The 26,528-nt window shown below is 47.4% G+C and overlaps 1 protein-coding gene across 4 annotated transcripts in view; it reads left to right on the top strand.

The window, feature by feature from the left end:
• The window catches only part of LOC134346961 (neuroligin-1-like), a 424,119-nt gene extending 397,993 nt beyond the window's left edge, over positions 1 to 26,126 (top strand). For all 4 annotated transcript variants that reach the window (XM_063048865.1, XM_063048864.1, XM_063048863.1 and 1 more), the window contains 2 exons: positions 17,742 to 18,531; positions 22,358 to 26,126. In XM_063048865.1, the coding sequence (XP_062904935.1) occupies positions 17,742 to 18,531; positions 22,358 to 23,177 (1,610 nt within the window). In that variant the 3' untranslated portion in view covers positions 23,178 to 26,126. The remainder of the gene's footprint in view (positions 1 to 17,741; positions 18,532 to 22,357) is intronic.
• The last annotated feature ends 402 nt before the right edge of the window (positions 26,127 to 26,528 follow it).

Genomic DNA, 26,528 nt, shown 5'->3' with positions numbered 1-26,528 from the left:
ACTGGGTGCAGCAGGGATCTTCATAGCTGTAGTTATATTCTCCCTTTCAGAGTGGGCATAAAAGGCGTTACTGGCTATCTATCCCACAAATCGCAGTAACATCTTCGTAAAATCTCCTCTGCACTCTCACAATTTCAATGGTATCTGAAGCAAGGAAGTAACGTTGAGGTTTTATAAGGCATTGGTGAGGCCTCATTGGGGTACTGTGAGCAGTTTTGGGCCTGTTATCTCAGAAAGGAGGTGCTGACATTGGAGAGGGTTCAAAGAAAGTTCACAAAAATGATTCTGGGACTGAAAGGCTTGTCATATGAGGAGCGTTTGATGCCTCTGGGGCTGCACTCAATGGAATTCAGAAGAACGAGGAGGGATCTCATTGAGTGTTGAAAGGTCTCAATAGAATGGATGACGAGAGGATATTTCCTCTGGTGGGAGAGTCTAAGACCAGGAGACACAGCTTCAGAATAGTTGGACGTCCATTTAGATGAAAAGGAATTTGTTTAGCCAGGGAGTGGTAATTCTGTGGAATACGTTGCCACAGGCAGCTGTGGAGGCCAAGTCTATGGGTATATTTAAGGCAGAGGTTAATAGGTTCTTGGTTAGTCAAGGCATGAAGGGATACAGGGAGAAGGCAAGAGATTGGGGCTGAGAAGGAATATGGATCAGCCATGATGAAATGGTGGAGCAGACTCAATGGGCCAAATGGCCTAATTCTGCTTCTCTACCTTATGGTCTTAACTTTCCTATAGCAGGGATGAGCCAAAGCATTCAGAAGCACATGTCAGTATTTGCTTAACTCTGGGAGCTTGTCAGTACTTACTGAATATAGGAGGTGTGTCATTGTTTACTTATTTTAAGGACTCTGTCAGTATTTACTGATCCTCGGGAATGTTTCAGTATTTACTGATCATTGGGAGTTTGTCTGTATTTGCAGATCACCGAGAGTCAGACATAAAAACAGAATTCTGGAGAGACTCAGCAGGTCAGGCAGCCTGTATGGAGAGAGGGAGAGAGAAACAGAGTTAACCTTTCAGGTCGGAGACCCTTCGTCAGAACTGGGAAGGTGAGAAAATAAGTTAGTATTAAGTTGTAGAATTGGAATTGGAGGGGTGGATAGGACAAAGGGAATGTGCTTGATAGGATCAGGCCAAGGTTGTCATTAGGCTAAGCTCTTCAGATGTGTGGATTACACTTGGTGGCAACATTATTAGGTACACCTGTACACCTGCTTATTAATGCAAATATCTAATCAGCCAATCATGTGGCAGCAACTCGATGCATAAAAGCATGCAGACATGGTCAAGAGGTTCAGTTGTTGTTCAGACTGAACATCAGAATGGGGAAGAAATGTGACCTAGGTGATCTTGACTGTGGAATGATTGTTGATGCCAGATGGGGTGGTCTGAGCATTGCAGAATCTGCTGATCTCCTGGGATTTTCATGCACAACTGTCTCTAGAATTTACAGAGAATGGTGCAGAAAAACAAAATAAAAATAACATCCAGTGAGCGGCAGTTCTGTGGACAAAAATGCCTTGTTAATGAGAGAGGTCAGAGGAAAATGGCCAGACCGGTTCAAACTGACAGGAAGGCAAAAATAGCTTAAGTATCCACTGGTTAGAACTGGTGTGGGGAAGAGCGTCTCTAATGCACAACCCATCAAACCTTGCAGTGGATGAGCTTCCAGCAACAGAAGACCAAGAACGTACACTCAGTGGCAACTTGGGTTCGGTCAGGAGATAACTAATAAAGTGACCACTTTATTACAGATGAATGAAGTAATTACTGATCAGCAGGAGTGTATTGGAATTTATTGATTACTGGTTAAGTGCCTGTATTTGGTGATCACAATAAGCACTGTTAATCAGAATCAGAATCAGGATCAGGTTTAATATCACTGGCATATGTCGTGAAATTTAACATAGCCGCAGCAGTACGTTACAATTAAATTAATTAAAGGCATCCGTTAGTCTTGTGAGACCATGGATCTGCGCCTAGAAAGTCTTCACTCTCCAGGACACAGGCCTGGGCAAGGTTGTATGGAAGACCAGCAGTTACCCATGCTGCAAGTCTCCCCTCTCCATGCCACCGACGTTGTCCAAGGGAAGGGCATTAGGACCGATACAGCTTGGCACCAGTGTCGTCACAGAGCAATGTGTGATTAAGTGCCTTGCTCAAGGACACAACACGTTGCCTCAGCTGGGGCTCGAACTCACGACCTTCAGGTCACTAGTCCAATGCCTTAACCACTTGGCCCCGTGCCCACACTACGTTGCAATATGTAATCATAAAAACCATCAATTACAACAAGAAGTATTTCTAAAACTTAAACAAGTAGTGCAAAAGGAGAGGGAAAAGATAGTGAGGTAGTGTTCATGAGTTCAATGTCCATTCAGGAATTGGATAGCGGAGAAGAAGCTGTTCCTGAAATGTTGAGTGTGTGTATCAGGCTACTGTACCTCCTTGATGGCAGCAATGAGAAGAGGGCATGTCCTCGGTGATGGGGGTCCTTAATGATGGATGCTGTCTTTTTGAAGCATCACCTTCTGAAATTGTCTCTGATGTTGGGGTTGGGGGAGGCTGGTGCCCATGATGGAGCTGACTAAGTTTACAACTTTCTGCAATCCAGTGGCCCGTCCACACCAGACGGTGATGCAACCAGTTACAGTGCTCTCCACGGTACATCTGTAGAAACCTGCAAGTGTTGCTGATAACATTCCAAATCTCCTCGTACTCCAAATGAAATGTAGCCACTGTCATGTCTTCTTTGTAATTGCAATGGCATATTGGACCCGGAATAGACCTTCAGAGATATTGACACTCATCAACTTGAATCTATTCTGATCCCTCGATGAGGACTGGTGTGTGTTCCCTCAACTTCCCTTTCCTGAAGTCCGCAATCAGCTCCTTGGTTTTACTGACGTTGAGTGCAAAATCGTTGTGACACCACTCAACCAGATGTTCTCTCTCACTCCTGAAACTGTGATAAACTTCTACAGATATGTGGTGGAGAGTATATTGACTGGTTGCATCACAGCCTGGTATGGAAACACCAATGCCCTTGAATGGAAAATTCTACAGAAAGTAGTGGATACCGGTCCAGTCCATCACAGGAAAAGCACCCCCAACCACTGAGCATCTTTAAAAATTAAATAACTAGTGCACAAAGAGAGGGATAAAAGAGTAGTCAGGTAGTGTTCATGGGTTCAATGTCCATTCAGAAATCAGGTGACAGAGGGGAAGAAGCTGTTCCTGAATCTCTGAGTGTGTGTCTTCTGGCTCCTGTATCTCCACCCTGATGACCTGGGTGGTGGGAGTCCTTAATGATGGATGCCACCTTTTTCAGTCCTTCAAGATGTCCAGGATACAATGGAGGCTAACACCCATGATGGAACCTGCTGAGATTACAACTTTATGCAGCTTTTTTTGATCCTGTATAGTGCCCCCCTCCCCATACCAGACAGTGATGCAGCCAGTAAGAACGCTCTCTATGGTACATCTGTAGTTAGTATGCGGAAAACATTGAGAATTTTTCTACATCTACTGATCAGCACGAGTCTGTAAGCATTGAAGGATCATTGGTATCATTTTAATATTTTGTAATAATTGCAACATTTTCACTTTTTACGCTTGAGTGGAGTTTATTTGGATTGATATTTCCTGATGTTCCCCAGTCCTTTGTTAGCTTAGCTGTGTTTTCCCCTGAATGCTAGAGGGGTTCCATATGCATAGTTTGAGGTCAATCCTTGGCATCCATTGGCAGGACTATGTCACAAAACTAGAGGTCCCCAACAGAGCAGGGACAACGAGTGTTGACGCCATGATTGTAAAAGCACGGCTTCTGTGGTCATGCCATGTCATATGCATGAAGGATTCCCGAATCCTCGAGCAGCTACTATATGGTGTGTTTTCACTGGGCAAGAGGAATTGAGGCAGGCCCCGTAAGAGGTTCAAAGACTGCGCGGGCCAGGCTTGTACTGAAATGTGCGCAGACCGAGGTGGCTGGAGAGCCCTGGTTAGAACCGCTCACGACCTGGAGAGGAGTTGCTGATCGCTGCCTGACAAAGAAGGAAAGCAACAGGAGCAGCTCGACTTCCAGATCCAGCACTGTTTTCATGTCCTTTTTGTGGATGTCCATGGACTTCCACTTCCAACTTGGACTCAGCAGCCACCTACGAACACACGACAGAACTGCACAAATCTAACAGTCATCGTCGGATATGACCAACAGCCAATCATTCATCATAGTTTGGCCCTAAACAGTATTGTCATCTACAGGATATCCTCGGGGAAGGATTGATATTATGAGGGATTTCACCCCCGCACACCCCATGTTTGGTCATAAATGCAAATCATTCACAGTGGAGCATTATTTTCTCAATGACATCCCTGGAAGTGTGCCAATGCTTCGATGGATACTGTACCAATGCATTGACATTTGCACAGCAGCTCCCAGGAGAGTGTTGATCTTTGTAGGATGTCCCTGGGAAGGTGGTGTTAGTGTTGTCTTCATATCTGCAGCAGATTCTGTCAAATGTGTGGTTACTCACAGAGGTGCTGGATGTGTATTTATGTCATGGTGGAGTCCCTGGGAATCTACACTTATTGGAATGCTGCCAAGATTTGTCAAATACCATGAGTGCTTCTTTAATATTTGCAGTAGGCCCAGGTGTAAGTGGATAGTTGCGAGGTATCCCCAGGTGTGATAGTATGTCCGGAGTATCCACGGGTGCGTATCAATATTTGTGAGGTATCCCCAGGTATGTTAATACTTGTGAAGTATCCCCAGGTGTGTGTAGACATTTTTGAGGTAGCCTCAGGTGTGCTAAGACTTGTAGAGTATCCCTAGATGTGTAAGAATATTTGTGTGGTGTCCCCAGTGTATGTGAATATTAGTGTGGTGTCCTCAGATATGTGTGAATATTTGTGAGATATTGCCTGGTGTGTTAGTCCTTGCAGAATATCCCCAGGTAAGCGTTTATATTTGTCAGGTATCCCAAGGTGCATTAATATTTGTGGATTATCACCAGGAATGTGTGGGTATTTGTGAGGTTTTTTCCCGTGTGTTAGTGTTTGTGGAATATCTCCAGGTATGTGTGATTATTTGCGAGGTATCCCGAGGATTTTTGATACCTCTGGGGTATACCCAGGTGTGTGTGAATATTTATGAGGTACTCCCGGGTGTGTTAATTTCCATGACGTTTTGCAGGTATGTTGATTTTCTGTGGGTTTCCTAGGTAGTATGTACTCTTCTGATGTGCTGATATTTCCAGGTTTTGCCATGTGGATGTGAGGTGGAATCTGGGAGGAGGAGATTGATGGGAATTGTCGTAGGGATGAGAATGGGATTTTCCCTGTTTTTTTCAGAGGAGTTTTATTTGGTGATTATGGCATCACATTATTGCAATATTATGTTGCTCCACGATTCACACTCTTTGCAGATTAAAATTACAACACCACCTGTTCCAACGAGAACGCACCTAAACCCCTGTGGTGGTGTTTACTGTGAAAATCCTGCCCCTCAAAACCCATTGTAGCTATGGGCAGTGCATACTCCTCCTCCAATGACACCTGGGCATGGATGTAACCCTGTAAGAGGGACGGGCTGTCCTAGGGCAGAGTCCCAGCTCTTATTCTCAATACCTCAACTGAGAAACTTGCCAGTGAATAACTGTGTCGTCTCCAAAACATGTCCTATGCCTTTGCATCTATGGATGATTCTAGATCTATTCTCCACAACTTTAATACGATTGTGCCTGATTCAGCAGGAATCTCAATTCTGTAGTCTCGTACTTCCGCAGTAACCTTTCACCCCTTCACTTCACAAGAATCTGTCTTTGTCTATTTTGGTTGTTTGTAAGTGTTTGTGTGTAGTTTCTCATCAATTCTCTTGTATTTCATTGACTCTGCCGTGAATGCCCGCAACAAATGAATCTCAGAGTAACATATACATACTTTGATAATAGATTTCATTTGGACTTTGAACTTTATGAAATATACAAAGATTCAGAGATTCAAGAAACTTTATTGTCATTCTAAACGTACATCAGCTCTGCAGGGCAGAATGAGACAGCGTTCCTCAGGGGCAGTGAAATCATAACATAACAAACACAACACTAAAGAATAAACATAACAATAAATAGTAAAACACAACAGCCATATGTCAGTTAAAATCAGTTATAAGTGTCCAGTGCAAGTTAAAAGTGTCCAAAGCAGAGTCAGGTGGAGCAGCTATTTAGCAGTCTGACTGCCTGTGGGAGGAAGCTGTTTAGTAGCCTTGTGGTTTTAGTTTTGATGCTCCTGTAACATTTGCCTGATGGCAGAATAACAAGCAGTTCATGGAGAAGGTGTGAGGGGTCTTTAATGATGTACCATGTCTTCTGGAGGCATCGACTCTGAAAGAGGTCTTGGACAGAAGGTAGGGAGACCCCAATAAACTTCTCTGCTCCCCGAACCACCCTCTGCAAGGCTTTTTTGTCGACAGCACTGCAGCTAGAGTACCAGGTTGTGATGCAAAAGGTCAGCACACTCTCAACCACGCCTCTGTAGAATGTAGTTAAGATGTTGGTGGGGAGTGATGCTTGTTTAAGCTTCCTCAGAAAGTGCGATCTCTGCTGGGCCCGTTTCACAATCCCAGTGGTGTTCCTGGACAGGTGAGATTGTTCGAGATCTGCACCCCAAGGAACTTGATGTTTTCCACTCTCTCCACTGTGGAGCCGCTGATGCTGAGGGGTGTGTGCTCAGGCTGAGACCGTCTGAAATCAACGATCATCTCCTTGGTTTTGGTGACATTAAGCATCAAGTTGTTATCCCTGCATCAGCTCTCTAGGTGTTTGACCTCCTCCCTGTACATAGTTTCATCATTTTTGCTGATGAGCCCCACCACTGTGGTATCGTCTGCAAATTTAATGATCAGGTTCTCCTTGAATCTGATTGCACAGTCATGTGTTAGCAGTGTAAACAGCAATGGGCTAAGCACTCAGCCTTGTGGGGATCCAGTGCTCAGTGTGATGGAGTCAGAGATGTTCCTGCCAACACGGACTGACTGTGGTTTCTATGTCAAGAAATCCAGAATCCAGCGACACGTGGCAGTGCTAAGGCCAAGCAGCGACAGTTTCTCCACTAGTCTCTGCGGGATGATGGTATTGAACGCTGAACTGAAATCAATGTACAGGATTCTGGCATAGGTGTCTTTGTTGTCCAAGTGAGAGAGAACTGTGTGCAGTGTGGTGGATATTGCATCCTCCGTAGAGCGATTTGGACGATAAGCAAACTGCAGAGGATCCAGTGATGAGGGGAGGCTGGCTCTGATATGAGGCTTGACGAGCTGAGACTTCCAAGGACAGTGGTGTTCTGCAAAGGTCCGTGTTGGGATTGCTTCTTTTCACATTAGACCATAAGACCATAAGACGTAGGAGCAGAATTAGCCCTTCGAGTCTGCTCTGCCATTCAATCATGGCTGATCCTTTTTATCTCCTCCACAACCCCAGCTCCCGGCCTTCTCCCCGTAACCTTTGTTGCCATGTCCAGTCAAGAACCTATCAATCTACACCTTAAATACACCCAACGACCTGGCCTCCACAGCTGCATGTGGCAACAAATTCCACAAATTCACCACCCTTTGGCTAAAGAAATTTCTCCGCATCTCTGTTTTGAAAGGGCGCCCCTCTATCCTGAGGCTGTGCCCTCTTGTCCTGGACTTTTCCATTCATGGGAAACATCCTCTCCACATCTACTCTATCTAGGCCTTTCAATATCCAAAAGGTTTCAATACGATTCCCCCCTCAGCCTTCTGAATTCCAGTGAGTACAGACCCAGAACCATCCAATGTACCTGGTATAAAAACCTTTTCATTCCTAGAGTCATCCTTGTGAACCTCCTCTGGACCCTATATACATCAACAAAGTTGGATGATGGAATTGATAGGTTTGTGGCCAAGTTTACAGATGATACAAAGATGGATGAAGGGACAGGTAGTGTTGAGGAGGCTGGGAGCCTGCAGAAGGTCTTGGACAGATTGGGAGAATGGGCAAAGAAGTGGCAGATGGAATATAATGTAGGGAAGTGTACAGTCATGTACTTTGGTAGAAGGAGTAAAGCTGTAGACTATTTTCTAAATGAGGGAAAAAACTTAACAATCAGAGGTGCAAAGGGACCTAGGAGTCCTTGTGCAGGATTCCCTAAAGGTTAATTTGCAGGTTAGGTTGGTGGTGAGGAAGGCGAATGCAACATTAGCATTCATTTCGAGAGGACTGGAATATAGAAGTAAGGATGTAATGCTGAGGCATTATAAAGCATTGATTAGACCACACTTAGAGTATTGTGAGCAATTTTAGGCTCCTCTTTCTCAGAAAGAATGTGCTGGCATTGGAGAGGCTCCAGAGGAGGTTGACAAGAATGATTCCAGGAATGAAAGTGCTAACATATGAGGTTCTGGATAACTTCACTCAACTTCTTCTGCACCATCATTGAAATGTTTTCACATCTAATGGACTCACTTTCAAGGCCTCTTCACCTCATGTTCTTGATATTTATTGCTTATTTATTTATTTATTATTGGAATTTCTTGCTTTTTGTATTTGCACAGTTTGTTGTCTTTTGCACAGTGTTTTAACACCCAAGTTAGTACAGTCTTTCATTGATTCTATTAAGGATTTATTGAGTTTACATGGAAGAAAATGTATCTCAGGGTTGTTTATGGTGACATACATGTACTTTGATAATAAACTTACTTTGGACATAACTATAAATGACCTATATCCTGCTATATCCTTTGACGTCCTTCTTCAAAGTTCAAGGTCAAAGTCAAAGTAAATCTATAATCAAAGTACATGTACGTCACCAAATATGACCGTGAGATTGATTTTCTTGCAAGCATTCACATTACAACATAAAAATACAATAGAATCAATGAAAAGCTGCTCACAAATAAAGATTGACACAACTCCAACGTGCAAAAAAAGACAAATTAAGCAAATAAATAAATAATGAGAACATGAGTTGTGGAGCCCTTGAAAGTGAGTCCGCAGGTTGTGGAATCAGTTCAGTTTGGTGAGCGAAGTTAGCCACGCTGGTTCAGGGGCCTCATATTTGAGGAACAGCTTCTTTCCCAATGTGATCAGAAATCTTTATCTCTACTTCTTGCACCTTATTTGTATACCTGCACTTTTTCTATTATGGTACCATCATTTATGTCTTTGTTTTGCAAGATTGGTCCTGATGGCACTCTAAAGTTTTTCACTGTATCTGGGCACAGTGACAACAATGCTAAGCCAACCAACCAATGTGTGATGCTCATGTTGCAGTTCACTGGCACGCTCACACAGACACAGGGTATAAATATTGTGAGAGTCAACTTATTTACGGCTGCTGCACTGTCCATTACAAACGTGATTAAACTTAGTGAACACTGTAATGAGCCCTTTGGGCCTGTGTTGGGGCACTGGAGAAAGTTTGGCTGCAAGGCTTTTAGAGCACATGGATTGGTTAATTTTTGTTTAATAAAAGTTATAATCATTATAATTATAATGTTTTTCTCAAGCAGCTCACCCTTTGTAATGTGGTCTCCTGGCACCTTCTGTTGAAGCTTGTAAAATTTATTTTGATAGGCTTGGGGATTCTGTGTTACTTGTACTATTTAAGTGGATGCCCAATTAGCACTACCGCTGGGGTCTTAGTTTTGAGAAAGTTATATCTCGCAGTGTCGCTTGGCCAAGCCACTGATGTCCTTTTGGAATTAGTGTGAATAAACTCTTCATCGCTATCTCTACGTCGGAGTCTGTCTTTCCTCTGCGCTTGTGTTCCAATAGTGCCAGCGCACCCACATTGTGACAAACATTCACTTAAATTAAAATAAATTTTGCACAGCTTAAGGGAGAAAATAAATAGAACAACATCCGCACAAGTTGAAAGAGACAAAAATAATACTGTACAAATTAGTGTTCAGGTTTCTCAGATCAGTTTGGGAACTAATGGCAGTAGTGAAGAAATTGTTGAACCTTCAGTGGGTCTTCCCCTTCTCCAGCCCTTTATCTCTTTCCATATAACAATCACAGCATGGAAACAGGCCATCTCAGCCCTTCTAGTCCGTGCCGAACTCATACTCTCACCTCGTCCCACCGACCTGCACTCAGCCCATAACCCTCCATTCCTTTCCCGTCCGTATATCTATACAATTTAACTTCAAACGACAACATCGAACCCGCCTCAACCACTTCTGCTGGAAGCTCATTCCACACAGCTACCACTCTCTGAGTAAAGAAGTTCCCCCTCATGTTACCCCTAAACTTTTGCCCTTTAACTCTCAAATCTTTCACCAATCTACTTCCCAAATCTTTACTTCACCCCTCCCCCTCTCCTGGTTTCACCTGTCACCTGCCACCGTGTACTTCATCCTCCCCTCCCTCCACTTTCTTACTCTGACCTCTTTCTTTCCAGTCCTGAAGAAGGCTCTCAGCCTGAAATGCCGACTGTTCACTTCCAAAGATGCTGCCTTATCTGCTGAGTTCCTCCAGCATTTTGAGTGTGTTGATTTGGATGTCCAACAAACTGTCTCGCGTTTGTGACCATATCACCATATCTGTTTCCTCAACTCTGTCTTGAGATCCAGCCCACTACAGACTGGTAGATGGAGGTAAAGTAGAGTCAGGCCACGCTGTCAGGAGTGTACACTCCCCTGGCTCGGGAGGAGCTGTCTTCTGCCCTTCCGCAACTCCGGAGGGGTAAGTCCCCTGGCTTAGATGGACTGAGTGTAGAGTTTTATCAGGCTGTCCTAGGGGTTGATTACAGCCTTGTCCTAGGGGAGAGCCTAGCCACCGGGGAAATGCCCCTCTTATGGCGGAGAGCTGTCGTGGTCCTACTGCCCAAGAAGGGAGACCTCTGCCTGCTAAAGAACTGGTGCCTAGTCTCCCTCTTGTATGCAGACTACAAGATCTTCGCCCGGGCAATGGCCAACCGTCTTGGTTCAGTACTGACACAGGTGATCCATCCTGGCCAATCTTACACAGTCCCGGGCTGCTCCATCCAGGACAATGTCCACCTAGTACGGGACCTGATTCACCTGTCACAGGAGACTGGGTCACAGGCCGCGTTTCTTTCTCTTGACCAGGAGAAGGCGTTTGACCGGGTAGACCACAGTTTCCTAGTGGGCAGTCTGCAGGCTTTTGGGCTCAGCCAACACTTTATGGCCCGAGTTCAGCTCCTGTACTCTGCCGCGGAGTGCCTTGTTAAGATCAATGGATCACTGGCACCGCCCATTCCCTTCAGAAGAGGAGTATGTCAGGGGTGCCCCATGTCTGGTCAATTGTATGCGATCTGTGTTGAACCATTCCTGAGCCGCCTTCGGCAAAGGCTGATGGGTCTGGTTCTGTGTGAACTGGACATGGAGGTCATCCTCTCGGCCTACGCCGATGATGTACTCCTCATGGTGACAGATCCCAATGACCTGCAGAGGATGTGCGAGTGCCAAGAAGTCTTCTCGGCGGTATCCTCCGCTAGGATCAACTGGGCGAAATGTTCCAGACTCTTAGTGGGTCAGTGGCAGGTGGACTCCCTGCCGGAGGAGATGAGAGCTTTTGAGTGGAGCACCAGACGCCTTCTCTATCTGGGAGTCTACCTGAGTCCTTCTGGGGAGACCTGGCTGGCGAACTGGCAGGACCTGGAGACAAAACTCATGGCCCGGCTGGGGCGCTGGTCAGGCCTTATCAGGGTGCTTTCCTATCGAGGCAGGGTGGTGGTCATAAACCAGCTGGTGACCTCCATGTTGTGGTACCGGATGGTCACCTTGGCCCCTCCTGCCCCCTTTGTCGTGAGAATACAGAGGAAATTAATGGACTTCTTCTGGGGTAACAGGAAACACTGGGTCTCCACAGTGGTCTTGAGTCTCCCAGTGGGAGAGGGCGGACAGTCACTGGTATGCGTATGTGCGTGACTGGCAGCTCTCCGCCTCAGGACTCTGCAGAGATTTCTGTACGCCGAGCACCCTCCCAGGTGGCACGTGTTGGCGACTTTCTTCCTCCAGAGGGGCTGCTGTCTTCACGAAAAGATACAGCTACCACCGGTGGGCGTCAGCCATGCTGCTTTGCAGAGTCTGTCCGGCTTCTATCAGGACCTACTGAGAGTCTGGAACATGGTCGCCTCAGGCTGGGAATCCCCTCCTCTGGCAGAGTCCTGGCCGACCCTTGCCCTACCTCAACGGATGTTGGTGCGGCTCAGGTGTGTGGAACGAGTCAGGCTGAGCTGCTCGTTGGGCGCAGGCTTCGCAATCTTATCCAAGAGCCAAGCCCACACAACTTGAGCCGTCTCTCCTCGACACCCACAATCCCATTCAGGGATGTAAGTAGGAGGTACCTGTACGGGCTGCTGCTCCACACCCTCCACTTCCTAGCTGTCGTCCACTGTCCCGACATGCCATGGCGGTCGGTCTTTCCACCTGGAGGTGAAGGGGGGGTCCCCAATGAAAGTCCCTTTACGAGGGGGTTCTTCTCATGCACCTTGGGGATCTCGGCTAGAGGCTGCTTCATAGAGCGATGCCTTGTAATAAATTCTTTAGTTTGTACACGGATCTCCCAGCTGCATGTCGTTTCTGCAAGCTGGAGGAGTCTGTGTACCAAACGTACGTGGAGTGTGTGAGGCTGCAGCCCCGTTTTGTGTATTTACGTGGGCTGCTTCTCGCCTTCTGGTTGCATTTTAGCCCCACCCTATTTATATATGGTCATCCAGTGAGGAGGGGGGGGCAAAGAGGGATGAGAATGTCCTTGTCAACTTGCTCCTGGGGCTGGCGAAAACTGCCATCCGTGGGTCATGGAAACGGATGGCGGGAGGATCTGCCCGGGCAGACTGCCTAGCAATGTTTAAGGGGTATGTTCGTGCCCGGGTAAATATTGAAAAGGAAGATGCACAGTCCACCGCGACCATAGAGGCGTTCGGGGACCGTTGGGCTCCGCGGAGGGTAATTGCCATCATTGACAGAGATGGAAACATTTTAGTATAATGTGTATTGTCTATTTGTAGTGAAGTAATTGTGTTAGTCACTGTTTTGTATATATAGCACCGAATTTGTAATAAAGATATTTTCTATAGAAAAAAAAGGAGTGTGCAGAGAGTCAAGCAGGGGGCTAAGAATGCAACCTCATGTTGAAGTTAATCATTTTAGAGATTTTGTTGCCTGTCCTTACTCTTTGTGGTCAGCTGGTCAGGAAGTCAAGGATGCAGCTGCAGAGGGGGTGGCTGCGGCCTGGTCTTGGAGTTGGGAGATGAGATAGTTTGGAATTCCGGTGTTGAAGACAGAGCTGTATTGAATAATGAGGAACCTGATGTGGGTGCCTTTGCCGTCTGGGTGCTCCAGAGATGAAGGTAGGGCCGGGGGATGGTGTCTGCCTTAGACCTGCTTTCAGTGGGTCGAGGTTGTCTGGGAGGCTGGAGTTAATGTGTGCCACGACCAGTCTCTTGAAGCACTTTATGGTGGTGAAGCCACTGGCCATCGTCATTAAGGCATGTCTGTCATGTTTTGAAGCTTCAAAACGTTAAATTAATTCAAAAGAAGACGCAGGCCAAAATGCGGGTCTAATTTTGAGTTTACTTTCAGTGAGGCCACTCATATCATGTGGTAGCGTGATGACGTATGCGTTGAACGATTTTTATATATAACTCAAAATTAATCATTTAAACAAACAAATATATATACAAGATCACTCGAATTGTATTGAAATATTCGAACAACTTTACTTATCTACGTATTAAGATACAGCCCGGAATAGGCCCTTCTGGCCCTTTGAGCCACGCCACACAACAATCCACGTATTTAACCCGAGCCTACTCACAGGACAAGTTACAATGATCAATTACCCTACTAACCGGTATGCCTTTGGAATGTGGCGGAGGGGGGAACCGGAGCACCCGGAGGAAAGTGCAGTCATGGGGAGAACACACAAAGTCCTTACAGGCGGCGGCGGGAATTGAACCTGGGTCACTGGTATTGTAAAGCGTTGTGCTCACCACTGTGCTACCATGCCACCCTGATGGTGGAGCCAGTGGCGGTAGTCCGTGAATAAGGCACAGTAGTCATTCAACATGTTACCTTGTTTTCTTGGGTACTGGGATGATAGTGGTCTTCTGAAAGCAGGTGGGAACTTCAGACTGGATTATGGAGTGGTTAGAAATGTCTGCAGATAACCCCAGCAAGTCATCAGCACAGAATCTAAGGACATGGCGTGGGTTCACTCCCCAGAAGACTGATCACAGGTCCAGGTGCCCTGTAGGCTCTCAGGGTAGGTGGGGACATTTCAATCTCCCTCTGTACAGGACATACAGAGAACGCATTGAGCTCAGGGCGAGGGATGCATTGTTGTGGGTAATGCTGCCTGAGTTTGTTTAGTATCCTGTTGCAGCATGTGAGATATTTAGAAGTCCTCATGCAGGATTTCCCAAACATAAATTTGCAGGTAGAGCTGGCAGTGAGAAAGGCAAATGCCATGTTAGCGTTCATTTCAAGGGAACTAGAATATAAAAGCAAGGATGTAATGTTGAGGCTTTATAAAGCACCGGTGAGGCCTCACTTGGAGTATTGTGAGCAGATTTGAGCCCCTTATCTTAGAAAGGATGTGCTGATATTGGGGAGAGTTCTAAGGAGGCTCATGGGACTGATTCCAGGATTGAAAGGGTTACCATATGAGAAGTGTTTGATGGCTCTGGGACCTCATTGAAACCTATCAAATTTGAAAGGCCTCAATGGAGTGGATGTGGAGAGGATATTTCCGGGGGGGGGGGCGGATCTAAGACCAGAGGACACAGCCTCAGTATAGAGGGTCATCCATTTAGATCAGAGAACAGGAGGAATTCCCTTAGCTAGAGGCTGGTGAAGCTGTGGAATTTATTGCCACTGGTGGCCCTGGAGGCCAAGTCATGGGTACATTTAAGGCCGAGGTTTATATTTTCTTGATTAGGGCATGATAGGTTATGGGGAGAAGGCAGGAGTTTGGGGCTGAGAGGAAAATTGGATCAGCCATGATGAAATGGCAGAGCAGACTCGATGGGCCAAATGGCCTAATTCTGCTCCTATATCTTGTGGTCTTAGGGTCTATACTGAGGTAGTGACTTAGTGTTGTGCAGTTTGGTTCAAGAACCGAATGCTTCACGGGAACCAACTGTCCTTGAGTCTGGTGGTGTGGGACTTCAGGCATGGATGTAAGGTTGTTGGAAAAGAGACTATAAAAAGGACAAAGGGAGAGGGACTAGTCAGGTTCACTGTCATCCACGCTAGTACGGGTGCAATGAAAATCTTACAGCAGCATCACAGGTACATAGTGTCACAAGCAGGGGTCAGTTTTAAAAGAAAAGATTTTTTCAATGAGTATGTAGATTGTATTTTCTTGGGCATGCAGTGTTACTTGGATTGTTAACCTTTTATGTCTAATTGTTAGTCTTTGGATTAGCTCTGGGTTTTCACTTTGTGCTGCAGGTGTCTCATGTGGTATCATGGGGAGTGTTAACCTCTCTTTGTATTTATCACCTTTATTCAATTTGGGATAATGGAATTAGCACGAGATTTTCAATGTCTTGTATTACAGTTGTGGTCTTTGGGGGTTACTGATTCGTCTGGACACTGGGGCTGTTTGATTGGACCTGAATGCTTATGTGTTCCAGCTTGTATTTTGGGTGGGGGGCAAGTCAACCCCTCTTTGCTCAGTTATTGTATACCCTTGTCAGGAGAAACACTGACCAAGTTCTTCTATGTAACGTGAGTGAACTCAGTTCTTCAGGATTCTGTGTAATGCCCGAGTTCTTGTTAGTCTTGCTAGTAATTTCTGTCTTAGGTCTTTTGTTTTGGTTGAACTGCTGAAGTCTCTGGGATTTCTGAGCTTGAGTTCGCTCATGACCCTGACACACAGCATCAGATACACAGCATTCATGAGGAAGACATAAATTATACAAGGAAGAACACGATCTGAACATTGTAATCAAAGTGGTCATAATGTCACTAAACTGTAGTGATTAGGGTTGTGCCAGTTGTTTCAGGAACTGAATGGTTGAAATGAAGTAGCTGCTCTCGAACATGGTGGTGTGGGACTTCAGGCTTCTGTACTTCCTGACTGATGGTGGCTACAAGAAGAGTGCATGGTGGGGATCTTTGATGATGGATGTAGCCGCCTTGAGGCCACACCACCGGTAGCTATGACCGATGGTGGGGCTGAGTCCACTCCTCCCTGCAGCTTCTTACATTCCTGCACATTCGAGCCGGTGTACCAGACTCATTCCGATCATCCGGTTCTTGAACCTGCTGATGTAGGACTTCAGGCTTCTGGACCTCCTGCAAGAAGACAGCACGGTAGGGATCTTTGACGATGGAATCCTGGACACTCCAACCATTCCTGAAGAGTTGGCAGCCTTGCCCGAGCCTCAAGGTATCCACACCCACCCTCCCCCACAACTCCAAGGTGGAGAGCGTGTCCTCCAACGCATTCACCAGCATCTGGTGATGGAATTGTGGAGCTGCTAGAAACGGGGGTATCAGTCTGCCTCCCTTCCTTCTCCCAACCACAATGACAACCAAACAGGGTGGAATTGACCATCATGGTTTTCACTGTGGTTTCTCTTGGCAGAAGGACCAGTAAACATCCGAGCTTGTTCTCCATTTGGGTGTTGACTGTTACTGAAATGAGGCTGGAGGTCAAGAGGTCAAGGTTCATGCATCTTGACCCCCCCCCACCAAGGTTAAACGTACACCAGAAGAGATGGGACAAGATCTGTGTGTGGTGGGCCTTGGGATGAGGCACTTCTGTGGGAGGGACTGTCAAAGATGGGTCTGTTCCCTGAATGTGGATAAGATTTCAGAGAGGGGTGGGGTGTCAAACTTAACATTGGGACCATGAAGGGAATCCGGCTATGGGCTGGATGGGTTGTAGATTTAATGGGCTAGAGAGTAATAACTAAAGACATCTTTAACACAGGTAGAACCGCAGCCTCACAGTGACAGAGATCTGGGTTCAAACCTGACCTCTGGCAATGTCTGTATGTGGAGTTTGCACATTGGCTCCATGGGATTTCCTCACACATCCCAAAGATGTGTGGACTTGGTGGGTTAATTGGCCACTGTAAATTGCCCCCACCCCTGATGGGGAGAATCTGGGGGGGGGGGTGTTGGTGGGAATTAAGGAGGATGAAATAGAATTGGTGTAAATGATCGATTATTGGTTGGCATGGACTCGATGGGTCGAAGGGCCTGTGTCCATGTTGTACCTCTCTATGGGGAGGGGGAGGGACAGATTGAAATAACACTTTACAAGAAGGAACTGGATGAAATCTGTATCTGAGGGAGATGGAGGAAGAGAGGATATGGAGATGTGGAATGAAAGAAACAGCCCACAAGGGTGTTGGAGGAACTCAGCAGGTCAGGCAGCAACTATGGAGGGGAATAAGCAGTTGAGACTCTTAATGATGACTCAGCCTAAAATGTAGACTGCTTATTCATTTCCGTAGATGCTTCCTGGCCTGCTGAGTTCCTCCAGCACTTTCTCTGTGTGTTGGTCTCAAGATTTCCAGCATCTGCAGAATCTCATGTGTTTCTGGCAGGAACAGTTTACAAAGGGCTGGCACGGGAGGCTGGGCCGAACAGCCTCCCTCTGCGTCACAGGGGATGAATGATAGAGGGAAGGGGCTGGCGTAGACCAATCAGAATGCATAAGCTGGACAGAGTGAAACACGTCGGCGGGAAGCCCCGCCTCATCTCTCCGTCTTTTCCACTTCCAGGTCTCTTCCAACGGGCAATTGCGCAGAGTGGCACTGCCATCTCAAGCTGGTCCGTCAACTACCAACCGGCTAAATACACCAGGATGCTGGCCAAGAAGGTGGGCTGCAACTTTGCTGAGACTGTGGACATGGTGGAGTGCCTGCGGAGGAAGTCCTACCGGGAGCTGGTAGATCAGGACATCCAGCCCACCAGGTACCACATCGCCTTTGGGCCCGTGGTGGACGGTGATGTCCTCCCCGATGACCCTGAGATCCTGATGGAGCAGGGGGAGTTCCTCAACTACGACATCCTGCTGGGCGTCAACCAGGGCGAGGGTTTCAAGTTCGTGGAGTCGCTGGTGAACACAGAGGATGGCATCTCAGCCAGCTACTTCGACTTTGCCGTCTCCAACTTTGTGGACAACCTCTACGGCTACCCAGAAGGCAAGGACATCCTTCGGGAGACCATCAAGTTCATGTACACAGACTGGGCGGACCGCGACAACGGCGAGATGCGGCGCAAGACCCTTCTGGCACTCTTCACTGACCACCAGTGGGTCGCGCCGGCCATTGCCACCGCCCGGCTCCATGCCGAGTACCAGTCGCCCACCTACTTCTACACTTTCTACCACCACTGCCAGAGCGAGATGAAGGCCGTGTGGGCAGATGCAGCGCATGGCGACGAGATCCCCTACGTCTTCGGCATCCCCATGATTGGCGTCACCGAGCTCTTCCCCTGCAACTTCTCCAAGAACGACGTCATGCTCAGCGCAGTGGTGATGACCTATTGGACCAACTTCGCCAAGACCGGGTTAGTTCACACTCAGTTCAAAGCACCCTACTAGACGAAAGAGGGGCGGAATGGCCTGTCGGGGGTGGTTGAACTGTCTGGGTCTATACTCCTTGGAGTTTAGAAGAAGGGGGGGACTCTTTTGATTAGTAAAGGTGCCAAAGAGAATAGGGATGAGATAAACCTTGATCAAATGGCAGAACAGACTAGATGGGCCAAATGGCCTAATCCTGCTCCTATATCTAATGGTCTTACTCAACATATAACAGCCTGAAGGGACACAAGATACTACAGATACTGTCAAGATTGCTGTGGTCCGTTGACCTGCACATGCCAAAGAGAAAACCCCTTCGAAGTTCCCAAACTGTATATAGAACATAGAGCATACGGAACAAGAACAGGCTCTTTGGCACATGATTGTGTAAGGGACAAAGTCTACTGTCAGATGCACAAGTACAGTATATAAGACCATATATCCATAAGATATAGTAGCAGAATTAGGCTATTTGGCCCATCGAGTCTGCTCTGTCATTTCATCATGGCTGACCATTTACTCCTCAGCCACAATCTACTGCCTTCTGCCTGTATTCCTTCATGCCGTAACTAATCAAGAATCTATCAGCCTCTGCCATAAATATACCCAATAACCTGGCGTCCACAGCTGCCTGTGCCAATAAATTCCACAGATTTACCACCCACTGACTAAAGAAATTCTTCCTCATCTCTGTCCTAAATGGATGTCCTTCTACTCTGAGGCTGTGTCCTCTGGTCCTAGACTCTCCCACCGTAGGAAACTTTCTCTCTACATCCACTCTGTTGAGGCCTTTCAACATTTGATAAATTTCAGTGAGATCCCTGCCCCCCGCCGCCCAAAACCAGCACCACAGTTCATATGAGTACGGGCCCAGAACCGTAAACAGGACCTCATATGACAAGCCTTTCATTCCCAGAATCATTGTTGTGATCATAAGACCATAAGACGTAGGAGCAGAATTAGGCTGTCTGGCCGATCAAGTCTGCTCTGCCATTCAATCATGGCTAACCCTTTTCTCCTCAGCCCCACTCCCTGGCCCTCTCCCCATTACTCTTGATGCTGTGTCCAATCAAGAACATATCAAGCGCTGCCTTAAATACACCCAATGACCTGGCCTTCAATAAATTTCACAAATTTACCACCCTCTGGCGAAAGAAATTTCCTTGCATCTTTGTTTTAAATGGACTCCCCTCTATCCTGAGGCTGTGCCATCTGTCCTAGACTCACCCATCCTTTTCACATCTACTCTGTCTAGGCCTTTCAACATTCAAAAGGTTTCAATGAGATCCCCCCTCATCCTTCTAAATTCCAGCGAGTGCAGACCCAGAGCCATCAAACGTCCCTCATATACTAACCTTTTCATTCCTGGAATCATCCTCCAAACCCTCTCCAGTGCTAGCACATCTTTTAGATGAGGAGCTCAAAACTGTTCACAATACTCAAGGTGAGAGCTCACCAATGCCTTATAAAGCCTCAGCATCACATCCCTGCTCTTGTATTCTTGACCTCTTGAAATGAATGCCAACATTGCATTTGTCTTCCCCACCACCAACTCTACCTGCAGGTTAACCTTTAGGGTGTTCTGCACAAGGGGTCCCAAGTCCCTTTGCATCTCATGTTTTTGGATTTTCTCCCTGTTTAGAAAGTAGTCTGCATATTTATTTCCACTATCAGCGTGCATGACCATGCATTTTTCAACATTGTATTTCACTTGCCACTTTCTTGCCCGTTCTCCTAATCTGTCTAAGTCCTACTCTGAACCCTCTCCAACGTCAGCACATCCTCTCTGAGAGAAAGGGGTGGCATGCTGGGGTAATGATTAGCACAACGCTTTATAGTACCAGCGAACAGGGAACAATTCCCTCCACTGCCTGTAAGAAGTTTGTATGTTCTCCCCGTGACCACATGGATTTCCTCCAGGTGCTCTGGTTTCCTCCCACAGTCCAAAGACATACTGGTTGGTAGGCTAATTGGCCATTGTAAATTGTCCTGTGAATCGGCTAGGGTTAAAATTGGAGGGTTGCTAGGTGGTGTGGTTTGAAAGGCTAGAAGGGCCTATTCCACACTGTGTCTCGGTAAATATATAAGAAGGAGCCTAAAACTGCTCATAGTACTCCAAGTGAGGCCTCACCTGTGCTTTATAAAGCCACAGCATTACATCCTTGCTTTTATATTCTAGTCCTCTGAAAATGAATGCTAAAATCACATTTGCCTCCCTCGCTACCAGCTCAACCTGCAAATTCACCTTTAGGGAATCCTGCATGAGGACCACTTCTGTGTAACGAGAAACCTATCTGTGGCACCATCACAGACAGATAGCATACGCGATGTTAGCTAGAAAATTAAATTAAGCAAATATTATATGCACAATTTCTGCAAGAAAGAATACAAATAGAACAACAAAAAAAACAAAACTGTGTCAAAATGATTAAGCTTCTGACATCTTATCCCTTCTGCCTGCCGTAGTCCATACCCTGCATATCTAATCACCTCAGGGATCTAGGTCTTCTGCTCCATGACTAAGGGACAGAATGAGGCCATTCAGCCATCCAGATTGCTCTGCTATTCCATCATGGCTGATTTATTATCCCTCGCAACCCCATTCTCCCGCCTTCTCCCCGTAACGTTTGATGCCCTGACTGATCAGGAACCTATCAGCCTCCGCTTTTAATATACCCTAAGATCAGGGCTCCACAGCCGACCATGGCAACGTATTCCACAGGTTCACCACTACCATACCTGCTTTCAGCATTGGCCCTGGCTGGCTGATCCAGGCACCCACATAAAAACAAACAGGTCCTGCACATCTCCCCTGAACTTTCCCTTTCTCACTTAGAACACTCACCACCTTGTATTAGACAGTTCGTGTCAGGGAGAAACAATACTGGCTGTCTATCTCTGCCTCTCAGAATCTTATAAACCTCTGTCAGATCTCCTTTCTGAGGCTCCAGGGAAAAACAATCCAAGTTTGTCCAACCTCTCATGCGCTCTAACTCAGGCAGAATCCTAGTGAGCCTCTGCTGCACCTTCTTCCAAGCCTCCATATCCTACCTGTGGTGGGACGATTAAAACTGAAAGCAGTACTCCAGAAGTGTGTTGAACAGCCTTCTATAAGGCTGCATCATAACTTCCCGACACTTTAACTCAATGCCTCAACTTCTAAAGGCAAGCTTATGGTACTCTTTGGTTCAAAATTCAAAGTGCCAAAGTATGTATACTTTGTACAACCTTCAGATTTGTCTCCTTACAGGAAGTCACAAAACAAATTATTAAAAAAAGACTGTCAAACCCCCAATATGCAGCAGTACAACACAAGACATAAAAATCACTGAAAGTTACAAAAACTAAATTAGTTCAAAAGAGGAATAGTGGGGTGGTGCTTGTGGACCATTCAGCACTGGATGGTGGAGGGGAAGAAGCTGTTCCTGAGTCACTGAGTGGGGGTCTTCAGGCTCCTGCACCTCCTCCCTGATGGTAGTGATGAGAAGAGGGTACATTCCAGATGGTGAGGGTCCATAATGATGGATATCGCCTTCTTGAAACACCACCGCTTGAAGATGTCCTCGATAGTGTGGAAGGTTGGGTGAGCACTTGATACTAAAACCAGGTACATAGAAAGGTTTAGAAGCATATGGGCAAAATGTGGGTAAATGGGACCTCCTCAGTTGGGAATCTTGGCTGACGTGGACCTAACGGGCCCACTATAAGACTCCGTAATGTGGCATTGAACACTGGGAGGTCATCATCCAACATGCCCACTCCTGACAATGCAAATTACAGTGATTTTGCTAATTCTCTCTTTCTCCCCTCTAGTGATCCCAACAAACCAGTCCCCCAGGACACCAAGTTCATCCACACCAAGCCCAACCGGTTCGAGGAGGTGGCATGGACCAAGTTCAACTCCAAGGAGAAGCCCTACCTGCATATCGGGCTCAAGCCTCGGATTCGCGAGCACTACCGGGCTAACAAGGTGGCCTTCTGGCTGGAGCTGGTGCCACACCTGCACAACCTCCACGACATCCTGCAGTACACGTCCACCACCAAGCTGCCGCCCGAGGACCCCTTCCTCACCAACCGGGCTCACGGCAAAGGCTGGACCATCACCACCAAGCGGCCGCTGGTCACCTCACCGCCTGCGCAGGAGCGCACTGAGGAGCCACCCAATTATGTGCGTCTGCCCGAGGACTCGCGGGACTACTCGACCGAGCTGAGCGTGACGGTGGCAGTCGGCGCCTCGCTGCTCTTCCTCAACATCCTGGCCTTCGCCGCCCTCTACTACAAGCGGGACAAGCGCCATGAGCTGCACCGCCGGCTCAGCCCCCAGCGCAACGCCGCCAACGACCTGGCCCACGCCCAGGAGGAAGAGATCATGTCGCTGCAGATCAAGCACGGCGAGCATGAGAGCCGCGACCTGGACGCCCTGCGGCCCCACGAGATCCTGCGGCCTGCCTGCCCCCCCGACTACACCCTGGCCCTGCGCCGGGCCCCCGACGACGTGCCCCTCATGAGCCCCAACACCATCACCATGATCCCCAGCAACATCAGCGGGATGCAGCCTCTCCACGCCTTCAACACTTACCCCTCCGGCCACAACAACACGTTACCCCACCCGCACTCCACTACCCGGGTATAGTGGGGCCCTTGGCAACCGCCTTGACAACGGGCAGCCAGGAACAACGACTTTTAAACCTTCCACACAGTGATCCAACTGATCTGACTAAAGTCCTTTCCTGTTCCCTCCCCACCCCAAACCCCACCCTTTGGGAACAATGACGGACATTGCAGAGAGAGAAAGACAGAGCATTTTTGCCTGATCGATTCGCTATTTTTCACTATAAACCTTCCCCTCTTGTAATATAATACAACTTTTTCTTGGAGGGGGAGGGATTGATATCTTATTATTCTTCCTTGTTCCAATGTCCTCCCTTCTTCACTCCTCATCTCTAAGGAACGCTGACGACAGCTTTCCAATGCCGAGGTAGTCTTAGCTTTTGGCCCACCAGTAAGTTTTCTGTCAGAAGGTAGGAAAATGTGCCAAACATAAAAAGCCAAATTTATTTTCAAGACATGTATTTAAAAACTAACCTGAGATTTGTTTCTCTTCCTTAAAATTTCTTTTCTTGAGCTCGTATGATTCAATCATCTGTCCAGCAGGTTAGCCTGGGCCATTTTACACAGGGACCCACTGCCACTGTCACTTTCTTTCCTTTGATTCGTCGAAGCGAGGAGGAAACATGAGCTTTGCCAGAGATACCAACGAGGGAGTTAAAGAAAGCTGTCCTTGCTCCCCAAATTGGGGACCAACTGGATTCCCCAAAAGTAAGGGCAAGGCTAGAATATAGACCCAGTTAAAGAAAGCTGACCTTGCTCTCTGAACTGGGGATCAGCTAGATTTTCAACAGTAAGGTCAAGACCAGAATATATTCCCAGGGTTAAAATTTCACCAGGGGATGCATATTGGTCACAGAGAATATGAATCCCCTCGTGGGGGCAGAATTGCAGAATTTCTTCCTCAGACCAAACCCCCCCTCCCTTGTCAATAACCAACAACACTTCTTGAACAGTTGGAGGGGAAAGGTTTGATGGTGGCCATGTTCTAAGACTGCCTGCCTCTTGTCCATTCCGTTTTGAGAGAGAGGGAGATGCATGGAGAGGTGATCCTGTTTCAGAAAAGACTGATCCCCACCTCTCCCCCCATTCCAGAACTGAGCAAAACCCTTGTCCCATTCCCCCCCGCCCCACCCCAAGCTCCAGGAGGTGATAATTTCAAGGGAGCACCACATTTTTTGCCTCCTTTACCGGTTTGAGCCACTCGTCCCGATCCTTCCTACCCAAGCCGCAGGAGGTAGTACGCATCTAGTCTCTGCTTGACTTTTCAATAACGAGCGAAAGCTGTCCTGTCTGCAGAACAAGCGGAGGGAGAGACCTTTTAAGGACCAATTGAGGCCAAGGAAGTGCGTGGAGATGGGATGTCGCCGCTCCACCTCTCCGCAACGACGGCCGAGCTATTCGTTCTGCAAGCAGTTTTGTACATTATAGCCTTCAGCGAAACAAAGTGACTCAGCCCGACCTAAGGCCACTTGTTTCCCACCTGACTGTGCAGCTGGTGGAGGCGCCAGGCCGCTGTATGAAGGGGAACGTATGGTGACCATCGCAGTTATCTCTTTTTTTTCCTCTTTTGATTTCCTTTCTTTAACAGGCGTTTGTGACTTCAGTAAATAGTTTTGGTTGTCAGTACAGATATTGGGCTTGCGTTCTCATCGGGAAGGCTGGGAGTGGGCCCAAGTTCAACGGCAGCCTCTTGCTTTGGATCGGCCCCTCCCATCCCAATATCCTCACCCACCATCCCCCCCCACACTTACACCCAACCGTCCCAACAGTCTCACACACCGATCTGACCCACACTTACATCCACTGTCCCAAAACTCTCACACACTGTTCCCTCCTACATATCCAACTGCCCCAACACTCTCCCACACTTACACCCAACCGTCCCAACACTCTCACACACCGACCTGTCCCTCACTTACACCCAGCCATCCCAACACTCACACACTGACCTCTCCCACCCCCAAACACCAGCCCCTCCCACACCTATAACAAACCGTCCCATCGTCCTCACAAACCGTTCCCCCCACACCTGCACCCAACACACTCACAAGCCCACACCCAACACCTTTACACACTCCCCCCCACTGCAAAACTCCGCCTCTTCCCACCCCAACATACCTCTGCCCCTCCCACTGTAATACCCAAGCACCCTTCCCCACCACAACGTGGCCGAATGTCCCCTCCAATCATAATACACTGCCCGTTCCACTCGAGCACCCTCCCACCATCCCTTCCCACTGCAAACCCCACCGTCCCCTCCCACACCGACGCCCAACATCCAGTGCAAACTCTCTACCACCTGGCTGCTGTCCTCTCTGAGCGCCCCAGACCTGTGGGAGTGAGCCCCAGGTTGCCCATCCCATCAGGTCTCGGGGCAGCCGGTCTATGATCCCAAGAGCGAGGGGTTGCTGAAGCGGAGTAATCCCACCGCGAACCTTCCAGCCGACAGTTTGAAGGGTGTTTGGCCGCAGATCCCGGCGGATTCAGGTGGTGGACTGCATGACATAAGGGATCTTCCAGCTTGGCCAACGTAGAGTCCTTACGGAGTTGGGCAGGTGCTTCGGAGAGTGTCACCCTCCTGGGTGGTGGCACCCAACTGACTTGCCGTTAACCTTGGGAAGAACATTATTGGTTGGTAAGTGACCCAACCAGCTCCAGATTTTCTTCTTAGAATATGAAAAGAGTATTTTAAAACTGATACACTTGATCGTTTTGGGCCGGCCAGTTTCTCGGGATGGGAGAGGGGTTGCGAGAGACACTTCAACTGGAGGCCACCGGACTGTAGCAGGGAGTGAGGGATGGTGTCAACCTCGGTTCAAAACTGGAAGCCACCCTCAATTCCTCAGCCTCCACACTGAGGTCACATCTCTCACCCGCCCTCTCTTGAGGAACAGCTCGAAGGACTGAACGCAGGTCTATCCAATGTAACATAAAGTTCCAGACCTTTGTATTTTACGCCCTTGAAATAAAAACCAACATTCAGTTAACTTTTCTGAACTTTTTTTAACTTGTCTATGAGTAGTTATTGTCTGCTGAATTTATAAATATGCTCCTTCACAGTTCCGAGTTCCATGTTAGCAAAGGCAGAACACACAGGCCTAAAGGTTAATTTACAGGTTGAATCGGTGCTGAGGAAGGCGAATGCGATGTCGGCAGACATTTCAAGAGGACTGGAATATAACAGCAAGGATGTACAAGGCTCTGGTCAAGTCAAGTTTATTGTCATTTAACTATGCACATGTACACTGTCAAATGAGACAATTTTTCTCCAGACCAAGGTGTCAAGCAAAGTAGTGCACATAATAAACAATAACTTAGGAAAGTAAGATGAAATCTACAAATGATTTACACATAGATAAACAAAGTAAAGTGC

This window comes from Mobula hypostoma, chromosome 5 (genome assembly GCF_963921235.1).
Source record: "Mobula hypostoma chromosome 5, sMobHyp1.1, whole genome shotgun sequence".
NCBI classification, from domain to species: domain Eukaryota; kingdom Metazoa; phylum Chordata; class Chondrichthyes; order Myliobatiformes; family Myliobatidae; genus Mobula; species Mobula hypostoma.
The sequence above is the reverse complement of the archived record's forward strand: the minus strand, read 5'-3'. Positions and strand labels throughout refer to the sequence as shown.